At 37.7% G+C, this 24,163-nt stretch overlaps 1 protein-coding gene across 5 annotated transcripts in view; it reads right to left on the bottom strand.

Annotated features, from left to right (window-relative positions):
• LOC135107853 (transcription factor p65-like) overlaps positions 1–16,277 on the bottom strand; it is a 30,296-nt gene extending 14,019 nt beyond the window's left edge. The window contains exons 1-7 of one of the 5 annotated variants that reach the window (XM_064018145.1): positions 15,530–16,277; positions 9,094–9,171; positions 3,779–3,948; positions 3,415–3,540; positions 2,379–2,622; positions 1,376–1,519; positions 168–266 (exon numbers count right to left, since the gene is read on the bottom strand). In XM_064018145.1, the coding sequence (XP_063874215.1) occupies positions 168–266; positions 1,376–1,519; positions 2,379–2,622; positions 3,415–3,540; positions 3,779–3,948; positions 9,094–9,160 (850 nt within the window). In that variant the 5' untranslated portion in view covers positions 9,161–9,171; positions 15,530–16,277. Of the gene's footprint in view, positions 1–167; positions 267–1,375; positions 1,520–2,378; positions 2,623–3,414; positions 3,541–3,778; positions 3,949–9,093; positions 9,172–15,159; positions 15,494–15,529 lie in introns of those variants that run through there. The other 4 variants (XM_064018146.1, XM_064018144.1, XM_064018147.1 and 1 more) reach the window with 4 other exon arrangements.
• Between the last annotated feature and the right edge of the window lie 7,886 nt (positions 16,278–24,163).

The raw sequence follows: 24,163 nt of genomic DNA, 5'->3' as shown, positions 1-24,163 counted from the left end.
GAAATATCTACAATTGAGTCTTATATGTATCAAAGTTATGTAGTTCTTACTGAGAACTACAGATCCTCAAAATATAATTCAAAAATTGTGTTTCAAAGTTTATGAAAAATAGGTAGCTTAATAATAATGAAAAATATGGAATACAATGAATATAAGCAGTGTACTACCTTTAGTGACCTTATCACAGAGCAGTATAATCTCTTTCCCTCCTGCCACACTACTGGTGCAGTCACTCAATTTGCAGATGATAAGGTCAGAGGTGGCTTCTGTTGGAAATGCAAGAGACAATGAAGTCAATTATGGGGAATCTTACAAAAGTTATGATCATCAAGCATCATAACACAAGTACAGCAAAGGCATGTGTACACCAGACACTTCACTCATAAACAAACCACAATGGTAAAATAGATTTTTCCATAATATATAGACCAATACATGGCATGAATGTCACTTTTCTCCTTTTAACTTATACTTTTACCAGTTTGCTACATGGATACACGCGATAAGTTCATGCGGAACGATGAAAAATCGACGGAAATCGCATTAATCGACGGAAAAAGTGCCAGTGTGACACAGAGCCTTAAGAAGAGAAGGGAAGCTGCTGAGCCATCCCTCTCCCCTCCTTACCACTGCCACCACTTCCCTCCTCCCATTCTTGCTCTCCACTGCCAACTGTGATGTCTCCCCAAGTTTTGTTTTCTCTTTGCCTGTAATCTTTCCCTTTACAATATTAAAAAAAGCCACTAATAAGATTATGTTACCATCATCATCATTCACAATTTCTTGCCTCACTTGCATCAAGATCTGCCAAAACCTGCCTGTCTAAATATCCTATGATCACTGTTCATATTCTTTCATTCACATTCTTTGCATAAGTTTTACTGAACTTTTGTTTTACTTTATTTAGCAAAGACCCCACAGAAACTCAGACAGGAAAATGATGAGGTGGTACAGGGGGAAGGTGAACACCAATGACATTACAAGCTTGACCAAGGTGGCAGTTAACTTGAACTGCATGGCCAGGATTCTTTTCATTAGGTTCTAAGCAAATATAGGTAGAAATCCAATAGTGCCATTAGTTTTGCACTGGCTACATGTAAGATCTTAGTGTATCAGCAATAAATAAATAAATAAATAAATAAATAAATAAATAAATAAATAAATAAATAAAAATTGCAATTAAAAATAAGTAAATAAATAAATAATAAATAAATAAAAACCATAATCAACCACATTTTTCTTAGCATGAATCAAGCATCTGAAAGATTTTAAAGAAGAAAATCTGAACAACAAAAATATAGTTTTCTGAAACCACAGTTTGAAAATCAAGCGTCTTAAGGTCTACAACAGATAAAAGGCCAATCACAACACTTACTCTTGTCATATATGGCATGGGAAACAACAGGCTTCAGAGGAAATGTGAACTTTCCCTTCTCTGGACCTTCCAGGAATACTTGAAAGCAGAGTCGCAGGGCATTGAGATCTATACTCTGAGGTTGGCTTCTGTGACTGAAACCAGCTGGAACACAACAGAATATACTCAAATATTATCATGAATGGATGACTTGTTGGTAAACATTTATTGAAAGATACAGTTAAAGAGGAAAACAGTAATTACAAATATGTAAAGTAGAGTTGGTTACACAAATATGTACATGTGGACTTGAAAGATTGAGAGCATAATATAGATGTGAAAGAATGTTTCAGCATGGATGAAGTAGTAAAAGAAATAGATTTTTGAGCAGCTGCAATGATAAAGAAAAGCACATTGACGAAGTCTGAATATGTGGTAAGAATTAATGAGTTAGAAGGATGAAATGTAAGAGGGTGGTTGCCGATAAAATAGATAGCACTGGACAATTATTGGAGGGAGGGATATGAAAGATAAGGCTTTGAACATCCAAACAGGGATGGCTGAGCAGGGAAAAAAAAAATATTTGTGTAGCCCCAGAGAGGGAAAGGGCATCAAAGTAGATAGAAACAAATATACTTAAAATATGCTTAATGTGCATTGGCTGTTGGCCTGATGTAATATAGCATGCCAACAGGGATGCAAACTATTCCAATTAGTTAATCCTGCTTCAACCTTCTATATCCTAAAATGACCAGGTGCTTTGCATAAGCATCATGATACATATTTTATACATATATCAAAAGTAAGATCTACATCATGAATTTTGAAGGTATATTTCTTTTGAGAGAACAGCATAACATGGAAGGAGGGGAACTGAGATCTCTTAATTTGATAAAGGGCATCATGCTCAAAGATTGTTCAGCAAGCAGAAAATCAGAAATACAAACAAAGAGAATATCCTGACCATCAAAATCTAAGAAATGGGTACTTAAGTACAAAATCATACACTTGATCACACACTTACTCTGGAAAGGATCAACTCGGATTTCTTCCCTCAGTTTAAGTGCATCTTCCACATCCCGCTTTTTGACGCACTGAATCCCAAGGTTACTGAACACACACTGCATTGAGTCATTGTTGATAGTCATCGTACAAACACCCTTCTTGCAGCCCTCCTTCCCCACCAGATTGTGGGGATGAGGACGGTACGGGGGATCAACAGTAACACACGACACCACTACCACAGCAGGGCCCTTGTAGCCCATCACCTGAAGTATAGTAATGCAATATCATTTACTAACTTATATGTAAAGTATAGATAGGTTAATGCTTAACCTATCTATACTAATACCTGATCTTAATAAACTGAGATTAGTACTGACTAAATATCAAATGTAAATACAGCCAGTGCCCCCAACATTCACCAGGTTTAGATAACAGACATTCACAAAAGTTTAAAATCTGTAAATAACTGGTACACCCCTATAAAAACTGATCTCGCCTGTGGTGGTGTGCCCCCCAAAAACACTCCTGAACCCATATGATACTGCCAAAGTAACGCCCTACTTATTAAACTTGCCGAGTTACTCATGTAATTTAACAAATTTCTTGAATCATCATCAAAAGATCTATATTGTCTATTCAACAATCACAGGAATAATACATCAGAGTGAAAGGATTGTTCATTAATTCAGCCAAAGCAATGGAATGAATTCTTAAGTTTCTCTGAAGGGTAAATTGTGTGATGCTCCCTTTAACATGAAAGACAGGTGGGCAGCAGTGGGAAATATGTACAATGTACAGAAAAGCAGTAGGAGGTCTACACAATTAGTCATCAAAACTATTATTGTGTATGTGTGTGTGTGTGTGTGTGGCATGGTGAACCACTACATATGAGATTTGAAATGATGGCAACCCAAGAAAAATAAAATCCACATACATTTCTCTCTTAGCACCAATCCATGAATGATGGAATCCATGAATGTTGAACTCCCTAATAGTGAAGGATGTATAACTATTATGAATCTTAAAAGCCATGTCTATGCTATACTTTAACTCACCTGAATGGCTGGGTAGGTCTTATTTTCTGCTGTACTGTTGACTCCTGGGATGGACCCTGCTGAGCGGCCTTCACAGATATACCTAAACCGTAGGGCCTTAGGCTGGGGCTGCTCTATGAGTCGTACCTATGATGCACAGGGAGGAATTTCAGGAGTGCACATCTTATGGAAAATTGTTTACTGCACTTACAGCTTTGAAAATAACTAACAATCTTCCACCACAATATCATGTATCTCCACCAATACAAGTTTTGAAATTTAAGCCCATGTATGAAAAATAACCCATTGCTTATCTCAATCTATTGTGTACTGACATGGTCTTGACCATCTTAACTCTAAGTTGACTTCAAAATACAAAACTTACATAAGCTTTCCTTTTATTTTCCAGGTCAGGGTCTGTCCTGGAAAGATTTGTGATTGCAGAAAAGTTTGCTTCACTGGCTGTTCCAGCTCCACCACCTCCCATCTGCAGACCACCGTACACTGACATGTCAGAGGCAGCACACTCTGGAGCATCCTGGCCAATGATGTCAACTGAGGACAGAAAATTTCAATCACATCAATAATACCTAATGGGAGTCTCTGATGATGGTCATGAAGAATAACTAGTATTGCTCAGTTTTTCCCCCTATACAGTGTTTATGCTAGAAGTAACAATACAAATACTGTACAGCATGCATGATAATCCTAAAATTCCAGCCACATGCAAAGTAGCATTCCACTAAAGAATGACTGTATCATTAAGGACACAAAGAGCAGCTGGATTACACCTAGGTAGTCAAGTAGGAGATGTTGAGCAGTGCCAATAAAAACTTGCTGATGACCACACTCTCATCAGTTCAACATCACTTTGTGAACAAACTGTTTACTTAATTAAGTGATACTGAGATTAAATCATTGTAGTAAAATGTAGTCGGCAGTAAGTAGTATTAGTCACAACACCATTATTAAAAATTCTCCTTTCTAATCTATGTTTATTAAATAAGCCACCATAAGCTTATATTAATATCAGCACAAACACATAATCCACCAACAGTGTTAAATAGTGAGTGTGAGCTGTGGGAGGAGCATTAGTGCTGCATTACCAGCAAATATATCACACAGGCCAATAGTGATGGTAACACAACAGTGTATACGCTGGGAATCCTAGCTTTCATGTCTTTTAGGACTATTTTGAGTACCGATGATGGTATTATTAACAAATAAATCTGAAACCCTGCCATGATTTTTACCTTAGTTATTTTAAAACTTCCCTACCTTGAAGACTGCGCCAGAGAATGTGGTAACCATTTATTGGATATTTTCCATAGCATGACATTATGGACATCCTGAATATCTATTGACACCAGATCTCTAAAGATGCCATCATCATTTTGAAAGGTAACTTTCATATTTAGCTAGATCAGCCTTTATCACCTAATAGCAACACACCAAGCCATACATCCTACTTATTCCTTGATCTACTCAAGGCCAGTATACCTTCCACTTCAAAGCATTTAATATACTTAACACTATAGCCGAACAGAAAAATCAACTACTTAAATAAAATGTTTTAATGCACATAGAAATTGGCTGACATGCAAAAATTTTACTCTTTAAACTTTTTTTATTTCTAAAAGATTCAAGAACATAATTTTGCTTTCATCAAAATATAGCCTGATAAATGTTTCATCATATTAAAAAAATACACTTTCTGGAAGATATGAGATAAACACACTACAAAAGCAATGAAGTAATGATCTTTGTTTAACCATGATAAGACACAAAGCACATTTACTGCATCCACACACAGACAGACAACAACCACCACTGCAAATCCAAGCTCATGATCTAAATTTTGACAACTGGAATTTTGTTTTCCCACAATGACATATAAAACTGTCTTATTGATGTCTGTTAAAAAAGATTTCATGACATGCAAAGTCAACATTGAATGTGAGAGTTAATTTAACTCTTACATAAAAACAAAAACTAATATCTATTACCAACTGCACCTATAAATTTTGGTACTATTATTTTTTTTCTCCAACTTCAAAACTTCTTGACCATATTTCCTATGAACAACTTTTTATGTAAGAGAGATTATGGCCAGATTATGGAAGAAAGAGAAAAAAATAATAAATAAATAAATAAAAAAATTTAAAATTAAAAAAAAATAAAAAATAAGAAAAGCCCACTGAATGTGTCAGTCTCAAAAGAAGGTAGTCTGAAAGCAAGTCCAAAATTATAGTCAGCAACATGCACAATTAGAACTCCTGCCAACATGTGTCCCTTTGTACAAACTGGCAACTCACTCCTCAATCTGAAAAAAATCTGTTGCAAGAAAATAACTACATGGCAACTTAGGTTAGTTCCCCATATGTTTATGAAAGCACAGAATAATGGATTCAGTGTTTGACATATTGACATTAGGGAAAATTGTCCTTTGTGACTGCTCCTTGCTTTGGCTAACAAAACAGCTGGGTTTCTTTTAAACAGTGTTCTGCTGTAGTGATGTGCCATGCTTGGAAAATGTATAGGCCTTGATTACATAGCACAAATGTTAGAGTTTCACCAGAATGGTGAAATGAATAGAAAATAAGCCGTATAACTATTGGAAGTGAAAAGACTGTGATTGCGTTGATGAAGAAATGGAGCAATGTGGGGCACAAGGATGTGCCTCACCATAAACATGGTGGTGGACCACCCCAAAATGTTTGACAACACCTTACATGGTAACAAGAGACAGTTAAAGGTATATCCTCAGCTTACAGGAAAAAAAAAAAATGGGGGGGTGCCCCAAATCAGTAGTATCTTATAAAGAAGGTGTCCCCCTAAGGAAATCTTGACTGTGCAGCATTTGACAGGGGCCTACTCGAGTTCTGGAACACCCACAACCACACGGGCCGCTCTCCAGTTTAGATTCTCTATGGCTGCCCTCTACATTCCTGTGTCTTTGAACATACCAAGGCTTATCGGGAGCAGTGACAAGCCAAATCTAAGAGTCACAAATTACAGGCTGCCACTCACATTCGCGTTGCTACTGCTCAATATGATAAACATGCCCGGCCCCAGCCACTGATTGCAGTAAAAAATGTCGTCCGTGTTCAGGACCTTACAACAATACACTGTGACAAGGTTGACATCACCATGAGTGCCGGTAGATCCTGGGATTACCTTATTAGGATGCCAAGTGGGCATGTGTGGTGAAGGAATCACCACTTCCTCCACCCAACATCACCTGCAGACCCACTGTCTAGGAATGACTCCCCACTGGAGCCTGCATCATCGTGCCTTCCTATGCCTCACTGCTCAGAAAGTATCAAGAAAGGCCAAGATGGACGTTCAAGACACAGGTGTCCTATGAGAATGAAAGGGGAGGGAGATGTGGGACAGTGTTTACTGTCAGTATGCATGTGTGTGCATATGCATGTCAGGAAGTGGCAGAGCATGTTATTAATTCAGTTAATGCCCAAGTGGCAACATCAGTTCCTACCTTCAGTTCACACCTTGTCTCACAGTGTCAGTCTGTTCCCATATCCTGTCTTGTAAGTGTGCTTGCACTGTCTGCTACACATTAAAGGGCCTACATTTACTCCACGTTTCTGTGTCCTCCCACGCTTGGTGGGACACCAGGACATCCACTCAGTGATTGAATCACACCATCCTTCTTCAGCTGGTTACTAGTAGCTGTCAACACTATCCCCCCACATTCCTGTCTTCCTACCACCAGCATGTCACATCAGGGGTTGCTGCAGTCTGTCAAGTTAGCTATCACACTGGGCAAACTTTTTGTCTGTGAATCTCTGGTCCTAAAATCATAGATTTTAGCATACAAGGACCAATTACTATGGTTTTCCAATCACACTTGTTTCACGCTCTCTTGCTGAATTGTAGTCTCAACCAATACATTTCCAAAACAACAAATTTGGCTGATGTCTCCCTCTGCACCCCAGTTTTCAATCAGAGTGTAGAGTGCTTTGGCCCTAATGATATTTTATTTACTAAAGTAATGGAAAAAGAAAAGAATGTGAAGGCAGAAATGATTTGTGAGAAGAGGGAAGCACAGTGAAGTGACGCAGCTGTTGCAGGAGCAGCATCTCAAAGACAAAGGCTACAGACACTGGATGAGTGACAGCAAGAGCCAGCTTTATGAAATACTGAGCCGTGTACAATACAAGAGCCAAGATAGATACGAGGCTGCTTTGCTATCTAGTGCAGGATGATTTGTTTATGTTTCTGCCACTACTGATACTTATCATTTGCTTATATTTGTCATGGATAAAATTGTGGTCTTTCGGTGAAATCTATTGTAGCATTTATTATATACAGTCTTTAGTTAGGTGAATTTTTGGTGGAATTGTGGAAGGAAATATTTTTGACTCTCAACTTGGTTTACATTTTGTATTTTCTCATTGGATGCATTGTTTTAATAACACACATTTCTCACAGTGCAAGCATGTCCTGGGACACCCTGTGCAAGTTATTGTAATTTTGACTGTATACTACAAATATTGACAACCTTCCACCATCAGCACGATATAAACAATCCTGCCATCAGTGATTGCTGCACATCATTTAACCTCAGCTAGACATCCTTCTGTTATCTTCAACAAGATTTAACAAATCTTCATTCAAAATCCTCCCAAACATCTCTCCACAGGAGAGGACTGCTGCTCCTTCACCAATGTTTGATGCTTGAGTTGTGTCTCAAACACATTCCCTAACTCCTAAGACACTGATCCACTATTTTGATAGCACATGACTGTCTGAGACAATATCTTTTGTTTTATAAGTATGGTTCCAAAATTTCTACTAAGGTCTCTATCATGCATCCATCAGAGTACATACTGAACAACTGTCCAGATACCAGTCCTACACCATTTGTAACATGTTAATTCTCTCTCCACTTGTACAGATATACTGTAGAATGCTTCAATCCCCAAGTATATACCCATCTATCCCATAAATATTATCTTCAACAAACATTCACTCAAATTCCTCCCATACATCTTACCTGGCACACTAAGCAAACTATATATGAACTTTTCCTAAACATATCCATGATTTATCTTCTCTTTACCTCTGCAACCAAACCATAAATATTTATACAGATCATTCTCCTTCCTGCCTTTTCTGGGCAACATGGAGATTGCTACCTCATCCATGGCCAGGGAGAGATCTATATGTAAGTGGAAAATCTTAGAGTAAACAACTGATGATGATGCTGTAGCTTCCCCATTAGATCCTACCAAGATATACTTAGTGTGAACCATGTGTAAGTGGAAACAAAATACAATACATCTCTTGAAGAGATATTTTTCATTGCCAGCCCTTCTTCCCAACACTTAAGTGGATAGCAATACTCTGAAAATCTCCTAACCTACCATCTTGGTTTAACCTCACTAGTTGTGACACCACCACTCCAATAGACATTTGAGGAAATATATCCCATACAGTAGCTGAATATATACCAACCTATCCCAAATTACTTAAAATCAAATAATGCTGTATCCAGAAGATAATGATTCTACTAAACTTGGTAAATGGTGCCCTCAACAGATTAACCTCAATATGCTTTTATCTTGAGAAGAGCTCTCTGAAGATGTTAGTTTTCAACAAGAACCAAAATAAATGCACACTGATAGATAGTCACTATTATCTAAGCATGCAGCAGGCCAAGAGAGAAGAGACACTCACTAACGTCACTGATGTTGAGAGACAGCTGGTTGTTGCTGCGTTGTGCTACGAACATTGGGTCAGCCATGCCTCCAGCACCTGTAAGGTAACCTGGATGTCAGGAACACCCACTCAAGCTTGACAAAAGCAGGATGTATGCTTCTAATTTTAATAGTGGTCTCACTGCATGAATAACATAAGCAAAGCTTTACTAATAGTTGCTGATAAGGATGGCCCAAGTCTAATTATGTTTTCTGGTTGCTTTAGGTCAAAAACCTAATGATGATTATTTAACCCTTACAGTCCATCATCACAGGAGATAATATGGATCTAAAAAATAAATAAATAAATGAATATAAATAAATAAATAAATAAAGAAAGAAAGAAAGAAATAAAGAAATAAATAAATAAATACAAAATACAAAAAAAAATACCAAGTGCATGGAAGCCCTTTGTCAAGGATAGCTGATGAGAGGAAAACAGGGTTGTTATCTTAATCAAAATTCATTTACATGTATTTAATTTATATGACACACCCAAGAGATCCCTAATGTTAATATCCAGTTGGTAGGTGATAATTACATCTTGTCTTCTTTCATGACATTGCTCTTTTTTCAATTACCAAAAAAAAAAAGATGTGGGACATGTCAAAGAGCTGTAAGCTTACATACGACCTACTACCTAATCCTGCCGAGATATCTTGCATGGCAAAATATGAGGCTCAATACCTAACCATTGGAGGAAACCTACTGGTCTTGCAGCAACTTCATATATCATAGAGAGAGAGAGAGAGAGAGAGAGAGAGAGAGAGAGAGAGAGAGAGAGAGAGAGAGAGAGAGAGAGAGAGAGAGAGAGAGAGAGAGAGAGAGAGAGAGAGAGAGAGAGAGAGAGAGAGAGAGATTAAAACAGGTTACAGGAACAAGTTTGATAATACTGGACCATTTTTCAGATCCTGTGAATAATTTTTTTCTGGATCCTACTAAATAAAATTTTTCCAAGATATTTTTTGGTACACTGAAAATTTGTTGTTCCTCCACATATTTCATGAAAGTGCTAGATCTAAAATAATTTAAAATGTTTTACCAAATATATATCAGTTGAAGGCAATGTTGTGCTGAGAGAAAAGTGTGAGGCAAGATCCCAGTGGTAGTGAGGCACAAGTGATGCTATTTTTTTTTGCATAAAAATATCATTGTCATTTCCTATACACCTGATCATATGGCTTTGACTTATTGCACAGGAAGAAGCCTGTGGGCCAAAAAACTGGCAGCAAGGTCTTCAATATGCATAAACAACAGTGACCCAATGGTAACACGGAGTATTCAATGAGTTACTCACTGTGACACCTTTCCCACCAATCTATGTATAATCCAGCTGAATGTTACAAAATTCCATTGTAAACCAATGTAGTTGCTGACTATACATCTTCCACATATGAAACATGACAAATGGTAAATTTAGACCAATATGGTTTTGTTTCTGTTTTGACTACATTAAAATTTTCCTTATTTATAACAACAAATTAAACTTTGCTATTATACCTAAAGAGGGGTTTCATGTTCAGTGTGTTTCAGCAAAGCAACTCCAAACTTAGCGACAGCTTCCTTCCAAAGGCTACCAATCCTCACGCTTGGTGACCAGACTCCATGCTTAGCAAACAGTGTGGAAGGCTCACCACTTAGCAGAAAGTGTAGCACAAGGAAGACATTCATTTTCTCAGTATTGGCAAATTATGGAAAATCCACAGCTGTATCTTCTAATGTTTCTTTGATAAAATAAATGATCGAAGCCTTGTTTACTGATATACATAGGATTAAACATTATTGTATTCTAAATATACTCAACAGTATACAGAGCAAAAAATTGAATAATACATTAGCAACACTGCTCCCTTTCCATCAGTACAAGTGTTACCCTCATGGCAGCTTTTGTTGTGTTGTCAAACTTGACCACTTCTTTCACCATGAACCTGCACTTAGTGGATTTTGCAAACATTATGGCATATGTGGTGATGGTGGTAAGAATACACAGTGGGCAGTCTGAGAGAGCAGGACCCTCAGATAGTAATGCTAAAGTGAAGTACTCTGAAAATACTCTGAGTGAAAATACTCTGTGGCTGAAAAGTAGTAAGTTTGTTGTCTTTATAGATTTATAATTGTTATATATATATATATATATATATATATATATATATATATATATATATATATATATATATATATATATATATATATATATATATATATATATATATATATGTGTGTGTGTGTGTGTGTGTGTGTGTGTGTGTGTGTGTGTGTGTGTGTGTGTATATACACAGTGGAACTTCGGTTCTTGAACTTAATTCATTCCTGAATGCTGCTTAAAATCCAAACTGTTTGGAAACTGAAACCATTTTTCCCATAAGAATCAATGTAAAATGGATTAATCCATTCCCAGACACCAGTCTACCCTGTCTTAGTGGCTTATGACAGACATTCCCACAACCAAGATGGCTGCTTCACGACATCTCCAGCTCACAAATGATTTATCCAGAAAGATGTATTGAATGAACTTCATGACTCAGAACTTATCAGAAGATACTGTTTAGACTGTGCTGGTATTCTTTTTGTAACTGATCTAGTGAGGAAAGCCTTACAGAAGGGCACAGAAAGGAGCAACCCACTTACCACTAAAATTAAGGTGATCATAGCACCTAGACATCTTGCTGCTGGGAAAAGCTACTGGAAAAATCCAGTTGTGCGGCAGTGATGGCATTGGGGTCATCAATAGAGCCGTAGGTGGCTTGGGATAACTCCTGTGCACCGAAAACTGTTTGTTTACATTGAGACTTTTTCAACGGGATCACATTTCCCTTATTTCAAAAACTGAATTACTGCATTACACTCTGTCTCTCCTCTAAATATATAAAAACAAAGTAAATATTTATAGAAATTATAAATTAGTAATAAATAGCAACTTTTCTGTCTTTTAATATTTGAAATCAAGTAACTGTTTTAGAACCAAATTATGGTACTGCAACCAAAGCAATAACGAATTCAAAATTTTGTTCAAAAACCAATTTGTTTGGAAAGGGATGCATTCGGTAACCAAGGTTCCACTGTGTACACACACACACACATATATATCATTTGAGTTGCTAACCATGAGGCCCCACTGTAGCATTCTTATACTGACAAAGTATCCTCATAAAATTAATGAGATATAATGAATCAACTCTGATGTCTCAAATAAAATAATCTGACAAAAACTGGTATATAATTAATAACTAACAACAACGCTCAGTGATGTACTGTAGAGTTGGCTATGAAAAGGACCTGCTGAAGACTGAGCCTTTAGCATAACTTTTGTAGCACAGTCACTTAAAGGCAATCACCAGACGCATCTTTTGAGGAGACTGATGCTCCCATCACTACATATACGATTGTGGAGTCTGACTGGTCGGTGGCATATATTGGTGGTGAATGTTACATGATCCACTTTGGAAGATAGAACATTGGACTGAGTACTGAATGGCTGGGCCAACCTTTGAAACAACACCAGGAGAGTAAGATCTGGGCATCCACATAATTTATGGAGGTAACTCAAGAGTTGCAGGCTATAGCCAAGGCACAATGCCTAGTTGAGAAGAGTTTTAGTTAAAATTCATTAGTCTGGTCCTCCATTACATACCTTCTCATCCATACAACAGTTAACATGCATCACAGGAAACATGATACAAGCCAAGTCATATGGATGAGTTTATGTAAGGCAAATTGATATGGTGATTGGAAACATGGTAAATATAATGAGGTTAAGATGTGGCAAGAACTTTGAGTAGCAGCCCTCAGCAGCCCTCTCAAAAACAGGAAGAAGGTAGGCCAGTAGGGGATGTGGCTTCTAGATTAACTTAGCCTTTGGGAATTGAAAATCCTACTTTGAAAAAGGCTCAAGCAACTACCAGCTCATTTGTGCATCAGTAATGAAGTAAAATGTGGAAATCTTATTTTCCATACATTTTTTTTTACATGTAGCACTTTCTCTAGAGTGAACATATCATTGTTCAGGGAAAGTAGGTCTCATCACCCCAAATTGATTGCTCCTGCACTTCCTCAAAGATTACACATGTGATATCTAGTGCCTTCACTACTTCTGAAAGCTGTTGTGAGATTATATCTCCTGTGCTGCGATGGCCAACCACCCCAACTCCAGTCCCAGCACCCAGCTTCCTCATCACAAGTGCTCTCACCTCAGCTTGGACAAGAAGCTGGAGGTAATAGACAGGAGTGAAGCAGGAGAGAAGACAGTTATAGGGAGGATATTAGCAGTAAACAAGTCAACTATCAGTATTGTATTTTTGGTGCCAAAACTTTACCAATAATGGGTTCAAAAAGGAGTGGGTGGGGGTGCAGAAGAAATTAAAGGGTTTCAAGAGTCCTAATGCAACATTTCACTTACAGCCTTACAGAAAAAAATTATATCATTAGAGGAAGACACAGTAAAAACAGTGGTTTACAAGACACAGAAAGCTTCATCCCAATTTTCTCAGAATTTGAAAAGATAGTAACAATAACTTTGAAAATTATGCAAGGAGGACTGTTAATGTATTTTCTAATTTGCTGGTGAAAACTGAGATGTTTGTTGACAAAACCATAAAGTCGTGTATGTATCTTTTCATAACATCTGGACTTATAGCACTTTGTAGTTGCTAAATCTTTAGCACTTGCATTCAAACTTGCACTTCTCACAAGTTTGTTCTTGGAGTCCTTGTTCCTTCCTAATTTGCCATGTACATACACAATAGAAGATCAATTAAATGGTGCATGCTGACCCATGGGTGTCAACCACAATAATGGAGCAAAGCAACGTAGCTCCTCCCTTCGTGAGAAAAGGACAGCAATTGGCAAGCTGTGCCACGCATTGCATAACACAAAAGTGCCCACAGCTAGACTCCCAGTACAGCTTGCTGCAGGAGACCTCAGCATCAGCAAATCCTGTGCTCTTCCACAAAGTGTGGACTCACAACCCCAAGTGCAGCCATGGTTTTACAGCTTCACAGCTGGCCACATCAATTTACACGGCCAAAAAGATAGATACACAAATTGGTGCGACTTTGAACAATTCTAGGGGTGCCACTGATCAGGTTAGGAAGTTATAATGTGTAGTTAATTTGCTTTTGAAAACCACTCACTGTTACATAACCAACATACCAATGGACAGATGTTATTTATTTAGTTTTATTTATTTGTTTATTTTATTTTATTTTATTTTTTATTTATTTATTATTTTTTTATTCATTTATTTATTTATTTATATTTATTTTTTATTTTTATTATATTTTATTTTATTTTTTTTTATTATTCTTTTTTTTTTATTAATTAATTAATTTATTATTATCATTATTTTTTTTTGTGGTGTCCATCAGGAGACAAGCCTTATTATATTGGATGAAAATTCTTTCATATTTTCTGATAGGATTAGACATTTCTTGCTTAAATGTGTTGTGTATTTCCCTTAGAAATACCATCTTAGTGAAAGGATTGGGTCTGTGAGGATCAACAGTCATATTGATTAAAAATGCATCAAAATTTATCTGAAAATACAGCTTCATAAAACTGAAAAGATTATGGTAGGAAATCTTTACCAGAGTTCAGAACATGTCCACATACACACACACACACACACACACACACACACACACACACACACACACACACACACACACACACATACATGCACATGGAACACAACATCCGAGCCTACCTCTCAAAACTATATGAACACATCACATATCCTGAAAAAAGTTCACAGAAGGGCCACAAACTTTCTTTATTATATTAACTTTTTTAACTTTCTTAATTCACTTGTTTATTTATTTTTTAAATTTTTTTTTCAGGAGCACTCATAAAAAACAAAATCTGAAAGCATCACTTCTTACAAAACTGGAAGTATTTACTACATGACATCTTTGAGGCTGCTGCATGAAGACAGAGAAGAGGCACACTGGCATCTTTAGTCACTAAGGTAAACAATCGGAGTAAACGCAAAACAGGTACACAATTATGCATTAATTCTTCCATTCTTAGGCAAATTTTGTACTACACTAACCTTTCATTATGATTTTAGTTCTTCACTCATGTAGGACGTATTTGCTTCGAGATATCTGAGGCCTTATAAAACTATCCTAGAGTTACACTAATAGTTGTCAAGCCATTGATCGTGAGGTAATGTCTGGCCCAAAGTTTACAAAGGATGACAGGTAATGATATTACAAGTACGAGATCAAAAACTATGGAAGGGAAACTCCGTTGGTTCTCATCGCGGTTGGTGTCAGGTGGTAAGTGACGGTAGTGGTGGTGTGTGAGGCCTGCTGGACTGCCTACATATGAGCCAGCAGAGCCAGCACGCCTGCCTCACCCTTCGCCTCCTTGATTGTCACACCACCTTCACTTCTCTCTACACACTACACCCTTCTTACCTCCTTAGGACGCGGCCACTTCCTTGATGTACACGCCTGCTAATTCATGTTGAATGGTCAAGTCCCAAACCACGAGAAATGATAGAGAAATAATGGTACACACCACAGTATTTTGGTCCCGATGACTAAACGCTATTCCCGGAACAAGATCACAACAACGCCGCTGATTGGCTGCCACTGGTCACGTGGGGCGATGCGTTCTAGCTTGCCGCCCCCTCCTTCACTACTAACCAAGTTATACACTACAGATTTCTTTAAAGCACAGTTATCGGTAGATATTACTGCAGTTTGCTACTGCTGCTCATTGGATCAATTTCTTTTTTTTTTTTTTAGATCCTAACATTATATACTTAATAGCTAAATGTAATTATTGTCGCAAAAGCGAATAATTAAATTATCTGACAAAATAAAACTATAATCTTACTCAATTATTACTAGACTTACTTTCGTTCACGCTGTCTCATTATTCTTGTCCAAGTCTCAAAAGACGTAACACTCTAAGACGCACTTAAGTTACTCCACTATGTATTTTCAAGGTCATACACCACAAACTTTTTGGTTATACTTAACAAATTAAAGTCACACTGATTGTATGCAAACTTTCGGGAGCACCATTGTACGGTGGATCTGTTAGTACACTCTATTGTCACTGGCAGTCAACTGAGAACATGACTGGAAGAGGTGTAGAGAGCACACAACCACACATCCGGTCACTGGCGCTCGCGTGGCCTTGTCTGGGCTGTGTCTCTCGTAAGAGCTCACCACACTGGAGATCGTTTCCATGGGATTCCCCTCTAAAATCCCAGATGATGCCTTCAGTTTCATGCTATCCACCTCATATAGTACAAACGTTAAAAGGTAACTTTCTTACATGACGTCAGGTGCGTCTCGCGTTGCTGAGAGGCGTTGATGATTTTTTTTTTCTTTCTTCTTGTTTAATAGATAACGCTACGGTTCATCGAATATCGCTGCATTGTTGTTAATACCATTTTGATCTCTCTCTCTCTCTCTCTCTCTCTCTCTCTCTCTCTCTCTCTCTCTCTCTCTGACTCAGCAGTCTATTAGGCTAGTTTTTCTTGTGCTGGTAGATAGCCTGCTGGCAGGCCACCGCTGTAACCACAATGCCTCATGCAGAACAGAATGCATGGTGTTGACAGTATGTTAATATTTGCTCTAACTCTGTGGTCCTTCATCGCTAGTTTGTAGCTACCTTATTAAGATATATTTCCCAATGTGAAGCCTGAGTAGCAACTGAAGCTCTTAGGTCAGCAGTGTACTCTTGAGAAAGAAAGAAAAAAATCCTAAATCTCTTAATGACCTCACTCATATAGTTTTGTAGTCTATCTATGCGATTACATCACCAATATACATAATAACCAGAGAAGCTCACAAAACAAACAACTTAGAAAATATTTTCCTCTCCCTGCAGCTAAGTCCAAGGAAATCCCCAGTTTACGTAGCTGGCTTGATAAGGCTATCTTATTTCTTTAGAGCATAACATTATTCCAGAGCCTGAGTATAGCGCTCACTGATTATATATATTCTGGATACACTGTAGGCACTTTACTCAACGTTACTCCCAATCAATTTCTAATAGCAGTTTGATTCCCTGGAAAAAAAAATCTATTGAAATTATGCCTTTCTGTTTAAATGTAGTGAATCTTAGAAGGATGGATGTTTCACCATTCAAATCATTATAAAATCATATATACAGCAGCAAGAACTCTGTATACAGTCCTCAACAGTAGCTACCGGCATAATTATTAGATCGTTTTCAGAGATGCGACCAGTGTCAGCATAATTCCCTTCCTTAGTTCGAGATTTAGTTCTTATGTTGATTTCCTTATTGGTTTAAGAGAGAGAGAGAGAGAGAGAGAGAGAGAGAGAGAGAGAGAGAGAGAGAGAGAGAGAGAGAGAGAGAGAGATTGGATAAACTAATATGTCAGTCACGCTTGCCAGAACAATATCGCGAAAAAATACATGTACCACGTTTTCTCCCATTTTGCATGGTCGTTCTCATCAACCTTTGTTGTTGTTGTTGTTGTTGTTGTTGTTGTTGTTGTTGTTGTTCTTCTTCTTCTTCTCCTTTCTCTTTTATTAGGTATATCTTGAAGTTTTCCTAATTAATGAATAGCTATTTTATATATTTGGATTAAAGTTCAAGTGTACCATGGCAAATATGAGCAAATCAGTTCAAGGTCGTTTATCTTATAGCAGGTGTAAAACTAATTACTTAAAACCCAATACAATAATCTCTCGATGATCTAGTACATAGCAGCTAAGACCTTGCCGGATAATGTCGAAGGCCCTTTAGGCCCCTTCGACGCGAAAACGATAGCAATACGTGTATGTAATAATAATAATAATAATAATAATAATAATAATAATAATAATAATAATAATGATGATGATGATGATGATGATGATGATGATGATAATGGGTAGAACAGTATAACCAACAATATCAAAAAAACATTAAGACTAAATTAGCCGCATGATTATGCAACTCATTCTTTTATAAGCTGAATGCGCATCGGCGAAAAGACATTAGTGCATCTCGCGTCACAATAGCCACCTAAATGTTCTCCATATAATGCATCACAACGACGAATAATGTCTTAATACGGCTAAACTGTTGGCGCCGGGTAAAGTCACACGAAGGGTAATACTAGAACGATGGATAGTCGAGGGATTACTGTATTTTGAAAACTAACACTACAGGAGATTTTCATCGCGTACCCTGTGATGTATATGAGTGCATGATCGCTATCTCATGTCAACTAGGGAGGGTCAAGATTGGTGAGCCACGTGTATTTTGTAATATTAACGTATCAGTTTTACTTCCACTTTACTGTACTTTACCTTACTTGTTTTTGTTTATTGTACAAGTCCCTCATATTTCCTTATGTTGTGGTATTCTACTGGAGGTAAAGCTGGGACAAACCCTATAGCTGCGTGGCCTCGGCGCTCATATCCGTCTAATTGGCCTTTGAACTTGTGCTAAAATATCCTATAGCCACGGATAACGGCTCACTGTGACATCTGGGTTTCCATAGCTTACTCTCCCCAGATTTTCCCCCTGACACTGAGTATATCAACCAAACCGAAGGAAGGATGAACAAATGGCTGAGGTGACTGTTGATGGGTAGCCATTGCCCACGGGTACACTCAGATATTTCCACTCGTTTAAGACCTGAAGCTTCCAGGCGAGCTAGTGAAGCATCTCGTATATTATTATGATGGCTATGATGCCCCGCTGGATACTTAAAGGACGTATAGACTATCTATAGGAAAGTATTGAGAATAACAGTGTGATGATTACAATGCTAACCACGTAGCAATGAAAATTGTATCTGAAAAGAACGAACACTCCAGTTTTAGAGGAAAATAATATGTAAAAAATAATACTAGTAATTAGTCTTACACGTACTCAACGAAAGAAAACATGTAGTAAGTACTGAACCAGTTTAAAAACAAGTAAGACTTATCCTTTTACTTTACGTTCTCCTCCATCCACCCGTCACCATGCCTGTATAAGACATCCATTAAGTACTAAACAAATCTCATACAACTAAGTTACCTGTGTGACGTTAGCCATGCTGAAGGTAAGGAAATAATAATTAATTGTGCAGGTCACTTTACTGAGGTCACCACCACTTAATAATCCACGTGCACGTATTCACTTCGTCTATCACAATAAAACATTTTAAAAGTAGAGCGTGTGACAATGGTGTTAAGTGTCGAAGGAAAGTTGCTGCTGGATGAAGGTACTGTACATACAAGGATGATGGCGTAGGCGGGGAGCCTCCCTAGTAACAGCTGGTAGTGCGTGCCTGGCCTAAACTTGGCCCATGGAGAACAGGCCGAGTTTTTATTTCGTCCCCGTTGCGTTCTGCTCCGGAGCACCAGCCTCAAGGAACTACGTCACCCGAGCTTAGTGGCTGGTGTTTGGTCTCACCTCAGTCAGCATCCTCATAACAACAACAACAACAACAACAACAACGAGAATAATAATAATAATAATAATAATAATAATAATAATAATAATAATAATAATAATAAATCAAGCTAAAGTAACAATTGTATCGAGGATTTTGTGAAGATTTATGTGAAAATATACGTAGTACTTAAAACCTAACATAGAAAGGTCACTTTGTGTTTGACGTAAATGTGAAAAAAAAAAAACTAATATGAGTATAAATTGATGGTATGTGAATGAGTCATCGGTATACGTTTATGCCGGTCTGCCCCTTCATCTCTCTCTCTCTCTCTCTCTCTCTCTCTCTCTCTCTCTCTCTCTCTCTCTCTCTCTCTCTCAGAAGACGTCGATTACTGACAGTAGGAAAGAAAGACGTCTGGAGAGAGAGAGAGAGAGAGAGAGAGAGAGAGAGAGAGAGAGAGAGAGAGAGAGAGAGAGAGAGAGAGAGAGTGGGGGGAGGGAGGGCGATTGATGCTGGTGGTGGGGATTGATTGTAGTGGAAACACGTGGTTGGTTGCGTCACGTCTCTTGTTTCGTACACAAACTGGAACTTGAAGCAACCAAACCTCCACGTTTCTTTACAAGTCACTCCTCATGATGATGCTTGATATTCTACGGACCTGTTTTTGTCTGCCTATGCCTATTTTCATATTTGAGAGAGAGAGAGAGAGAGAGAGAGAGAGAGAGAGAGAGAGAGAGAGAGAGAGAGAGAGAGAGAGAGAGAGAGAGAGAAGAATGTTTTTTTTTTTTTTTATGTAGGAAGGACACTGGCCAAGGGCAACAAAAATCTAATAAAAAAAAAATGCCCACTGAAATGCCAGTCCCATAAAAGGGTCAAAGCAGTGGTCAAAAATTGGTGGATAAGTGTCTTGAAACCTCCCTCTTGAAGGAATTCAAGTCATAGGAAGGTGGAAATACAGAAGAAGGCAGGGAGTTCCAGAGTTTACCAGAGAAAGGGATGAATGATTGAGAATACTGGTTAACTCTTGCGTTAGAGAAGTGGACAGAATAGGAGTGAGAGAAAGAAGAAAGTCTTGTGCAGCGAGGCCGCGGAAGGAGGGGAGGCATGCAGTTAGCAAGATCAGAAGAGCAGTTGGCATGAAAATAGCGGTAGAAGACAGCTAGATATGCAACATTGCGGCGGTGAGAGAGGGGCTGAAGACAGTCAGTTAGAGGAGAGGAGTTGATGAAACGAAAAGCTTTGTTTGTTGTTGCTGTTGCTGTTGGTGTTGTTATGGAATCTAGATTCGTGGATTGATTTAATTGGATTGAATGAAACGTTATTATTATTATTATTATTATTATTATTATTATTATTATTATTATTATTAATATTATTATTATTATTATTTATATGTTTATTTATTTATTTATTTATTTTGCTATATGTTTGAAGAAAGTTAATTTTGCCTGTAAAAGGAAGAACGGCGTGACGCCTACTATAAAGGAACACAAAGGAAGGATAAACGTCGCATGGAATGCCTGATATGAACGCGGTGAAGCCCAGGTTAAGATAAAGATACCAAGCGAATAACACTCTCCGCCGTTAACTCTTACACTGATCATTTCCGTTACTTAAACAAAGATCAATCTTTTTTTGGGGGGAACAGTTCAAGACAGTAACTTTGGTTGATAAAAAGAACCCGCACGACAAGTAATAAATAAATAAATACAAATAAAATCTACATACATAATTGTTAAATAGAGAGGAAGACATGTGCATAACCCCTTATTGTGATGGAGAGCTGGGAAGAACACATTTTAACGAAAGTGAACCATATAAAACACTAACGGAAACAAAGAAACTTTCAGAAAATATGAAAGAAACTGTTTTACCAAAGCAGTTATATATTTTTTTTCATAATTCTTACTTTCTTCTTACTTTCGACTAATTTCATTCTAAATAGAAAAAAAAGTATATATATATATATATATATATATATATATATATATATATATATATATATATATATATATATATATATATATATATATATATATATATATAAACATAAATAAAGGGTTCACCATAACGTGACCTCGACGCTCCCCTTCACCTTACTCCTCGAATCTTGCTTTCATGATGTTTTCCTTCTTGCTCCGTGACCTCCCTCCGCCCCCGCCTCCCGCCTCCTGCCTCACCTTAGCCCTCAACTCCCTGGCCGCGGGCAGTATGACAAAACACAAAAAGATGCTCACTCATGATAAATTTTCATTACAAGGTAATTACGGCAGAGTACCTTTCTTTTTTCCCATATATATATATATATATATATATATATATATATATATATATATATATATATATATATATATATATATATATATATATATATATATATATATATATATATATATATATATATATATATATATATATATATATATATATATATATATATATATATATTCATGCGTTCATGTTTCGTTTATCATTAAACGTGGTATTTAAGTGTGCTGACGATATAATGAACTGGGAAAAAAATGTAATAGAGAGTGGTCTCCCACATCCCAGTAATGGTCCCTGCAGTAGACAGGACACTAATGAGCGCTGAGCAGAGAAAGTGCGGTTAAGGGAGAGGGCAATACGAGTATATAGGTCAACGATGATGATGATGATGATGATGATGATGATGATGATAATGATGATGGTGATGGTGATGATGATGATGATGGTGATGATGGTGATGGTGATGATGGTGATGATGATGATGGTGATGATGATGATGAATGTGATGATGATGATGATGATGACGATGATGATGATGATGATGATGATGATGTCTTTCGTCAAGGTTGCGGTTCCTAGGGTCATCGAGGTGAGCGTGGGGACGGGTCGGTGAGGGTTATGACTCAGATGCAACACAGCACTGATGCTCTGACGTCACTCATGACATCAGAGACAGCTGGAAAGAGTTGCAGGTCATGAATCTGCAGTGCAAATACTAAGCAAATACTAAAGAAAACACACCTTTGAATAGTTGTGTGATATCAAAGACAAACATTTCGCACCGAACATCATATTACAAACATAATGTAAGTGAAGATAGGAAGTAACTGAGAGCGCTGGGAGAAAATGAAGCTCACCATGACAATGCTGAACAAGATAATGACGTCAGTGGGAGTGTCAACGTTTCTGGCTGAGTTTCAGGGAAGAAAGGCATAAGTAATTTCCATCAATATGTGACTGCAACATAACTGTTGATTGATAGACTGGAAACATTTATATTATAATAATTATTATGATCTGTAATTATTACAATAACTGCAGAGAGATTTATGATTTTGCAGTGTTGATTATTCCAGATGGGAAGTCCGCGCTCTTTTCCTGAGCGGGCAAGGGCCACGGAAGCAAGACCCTGAGCGGAAGAGGAATAAGGTGGATGGCAATACCGGAAAAATTTTCCGGAATTGCCAGTGCCTAGGGCAACTCCGGCACCTGTGTGGGGCATCCACACCCTGAGACGGGACTGGTTGGACGAGTCGAGGCGCAGTCCTCTAGTTGTTTCCTTCTTGGTGCGAAGCTGACAAGTGGTTTGACCCATTAGAAATGACCTCAGTAACCTAGCCCAGTTATCGAATCTCAGCCAGGATTAAGACACTTTCGTTCACCGTGTCCTCTCGTGTGGCCGTTCTGGCCATATACTGAGCATGTTCACTGTGTTTGTGTTACTCTTGCTTTTTCAGAAATGTGGTACTTGGAACTTGGATTGTATTTCACTTCGAGTGCAATCCAAATGTGTACTGACCATAACTCTATATACAGTCCCAATTAAATCCTTGATCGAGTCTAAGCATAATACAAATTGCGTACTTCAGAAAGCGTGTACTGTTTCACCTGTAACCACATTTGCTTCCTAAGGAGACTAGTGCCAAAAGGGATGAGCTCAGACAAGCAAATAACGAGTTCAAGATCATTCGAATGATGTGCTCGAAGTAAATAAGACATGTTCAACTGACCTTGCGTATGGAGTTTACGAAAAAAAAGTTACCAATACTGTGGTACTATAGTAACACTTCCACCGGACGTGTGTGCTCGTCCTACTGACATGGGGCTATGATGGCGTGCACGCCCTCGTCGTCAACAAGTGTAAGTTTCGTAAAGTCATCTGTTTCGCTATTTTTACTCATTAGTATTCCCATCTCCTCATTAATTTATCAAAGCAAGTGCAGACATGAGACTGATCAATCAGTTCCTTCCCACTACAACAGCACTGCCCGGTCGTGCCAGAAGAAAGGAGACATTTTCATTATTATGCAAGTAATGTAACATGCGATGAGGTTTACATGCCAGGAGGCTTTATGTACGAGTATAATGACAGCAAGCTTCACATTGGCGTCCCAATACATTCTACTAGTCAAGCTTCCAAATTAACAAATAAATAAATAAATAAATTCATTTATAAGTATATATATATATATATATATATATATATATATATATATATATATATATATATATATATATATATATATATATATATATATATATATATATACAAAGGCTTCCGAGGACCCACACCTATGTAGTGGCGTACAGATCGGCTGGACATCGCTTGTCGTGTCACTACTTTCTCACCTTGTGTGAGAGCTTGGGATTACCGTTCACCAATAAGTGACTCATCTTCCGTTAGGTATACTTTCTCTCTCTCTCT

The sequence above is a fragment of the Scylla paramamosain genome, chromosome 16, assembly GCF_035594125.1.
Source record: "Scylla paramamosain isolate STU-SP2022 chromosome 16, ASM3559412v1, whole genome shotgun sequence".
Taxonomy (NCBI): Eukaryota; Metazoa; Arthropoda; class Malacostraca; order Decapoda; family Portunidae; genus Scylla; species Scylla paramamosain.
This window is presented reverse-complemented; position numbering and strand designations above follow the sequence as displayed.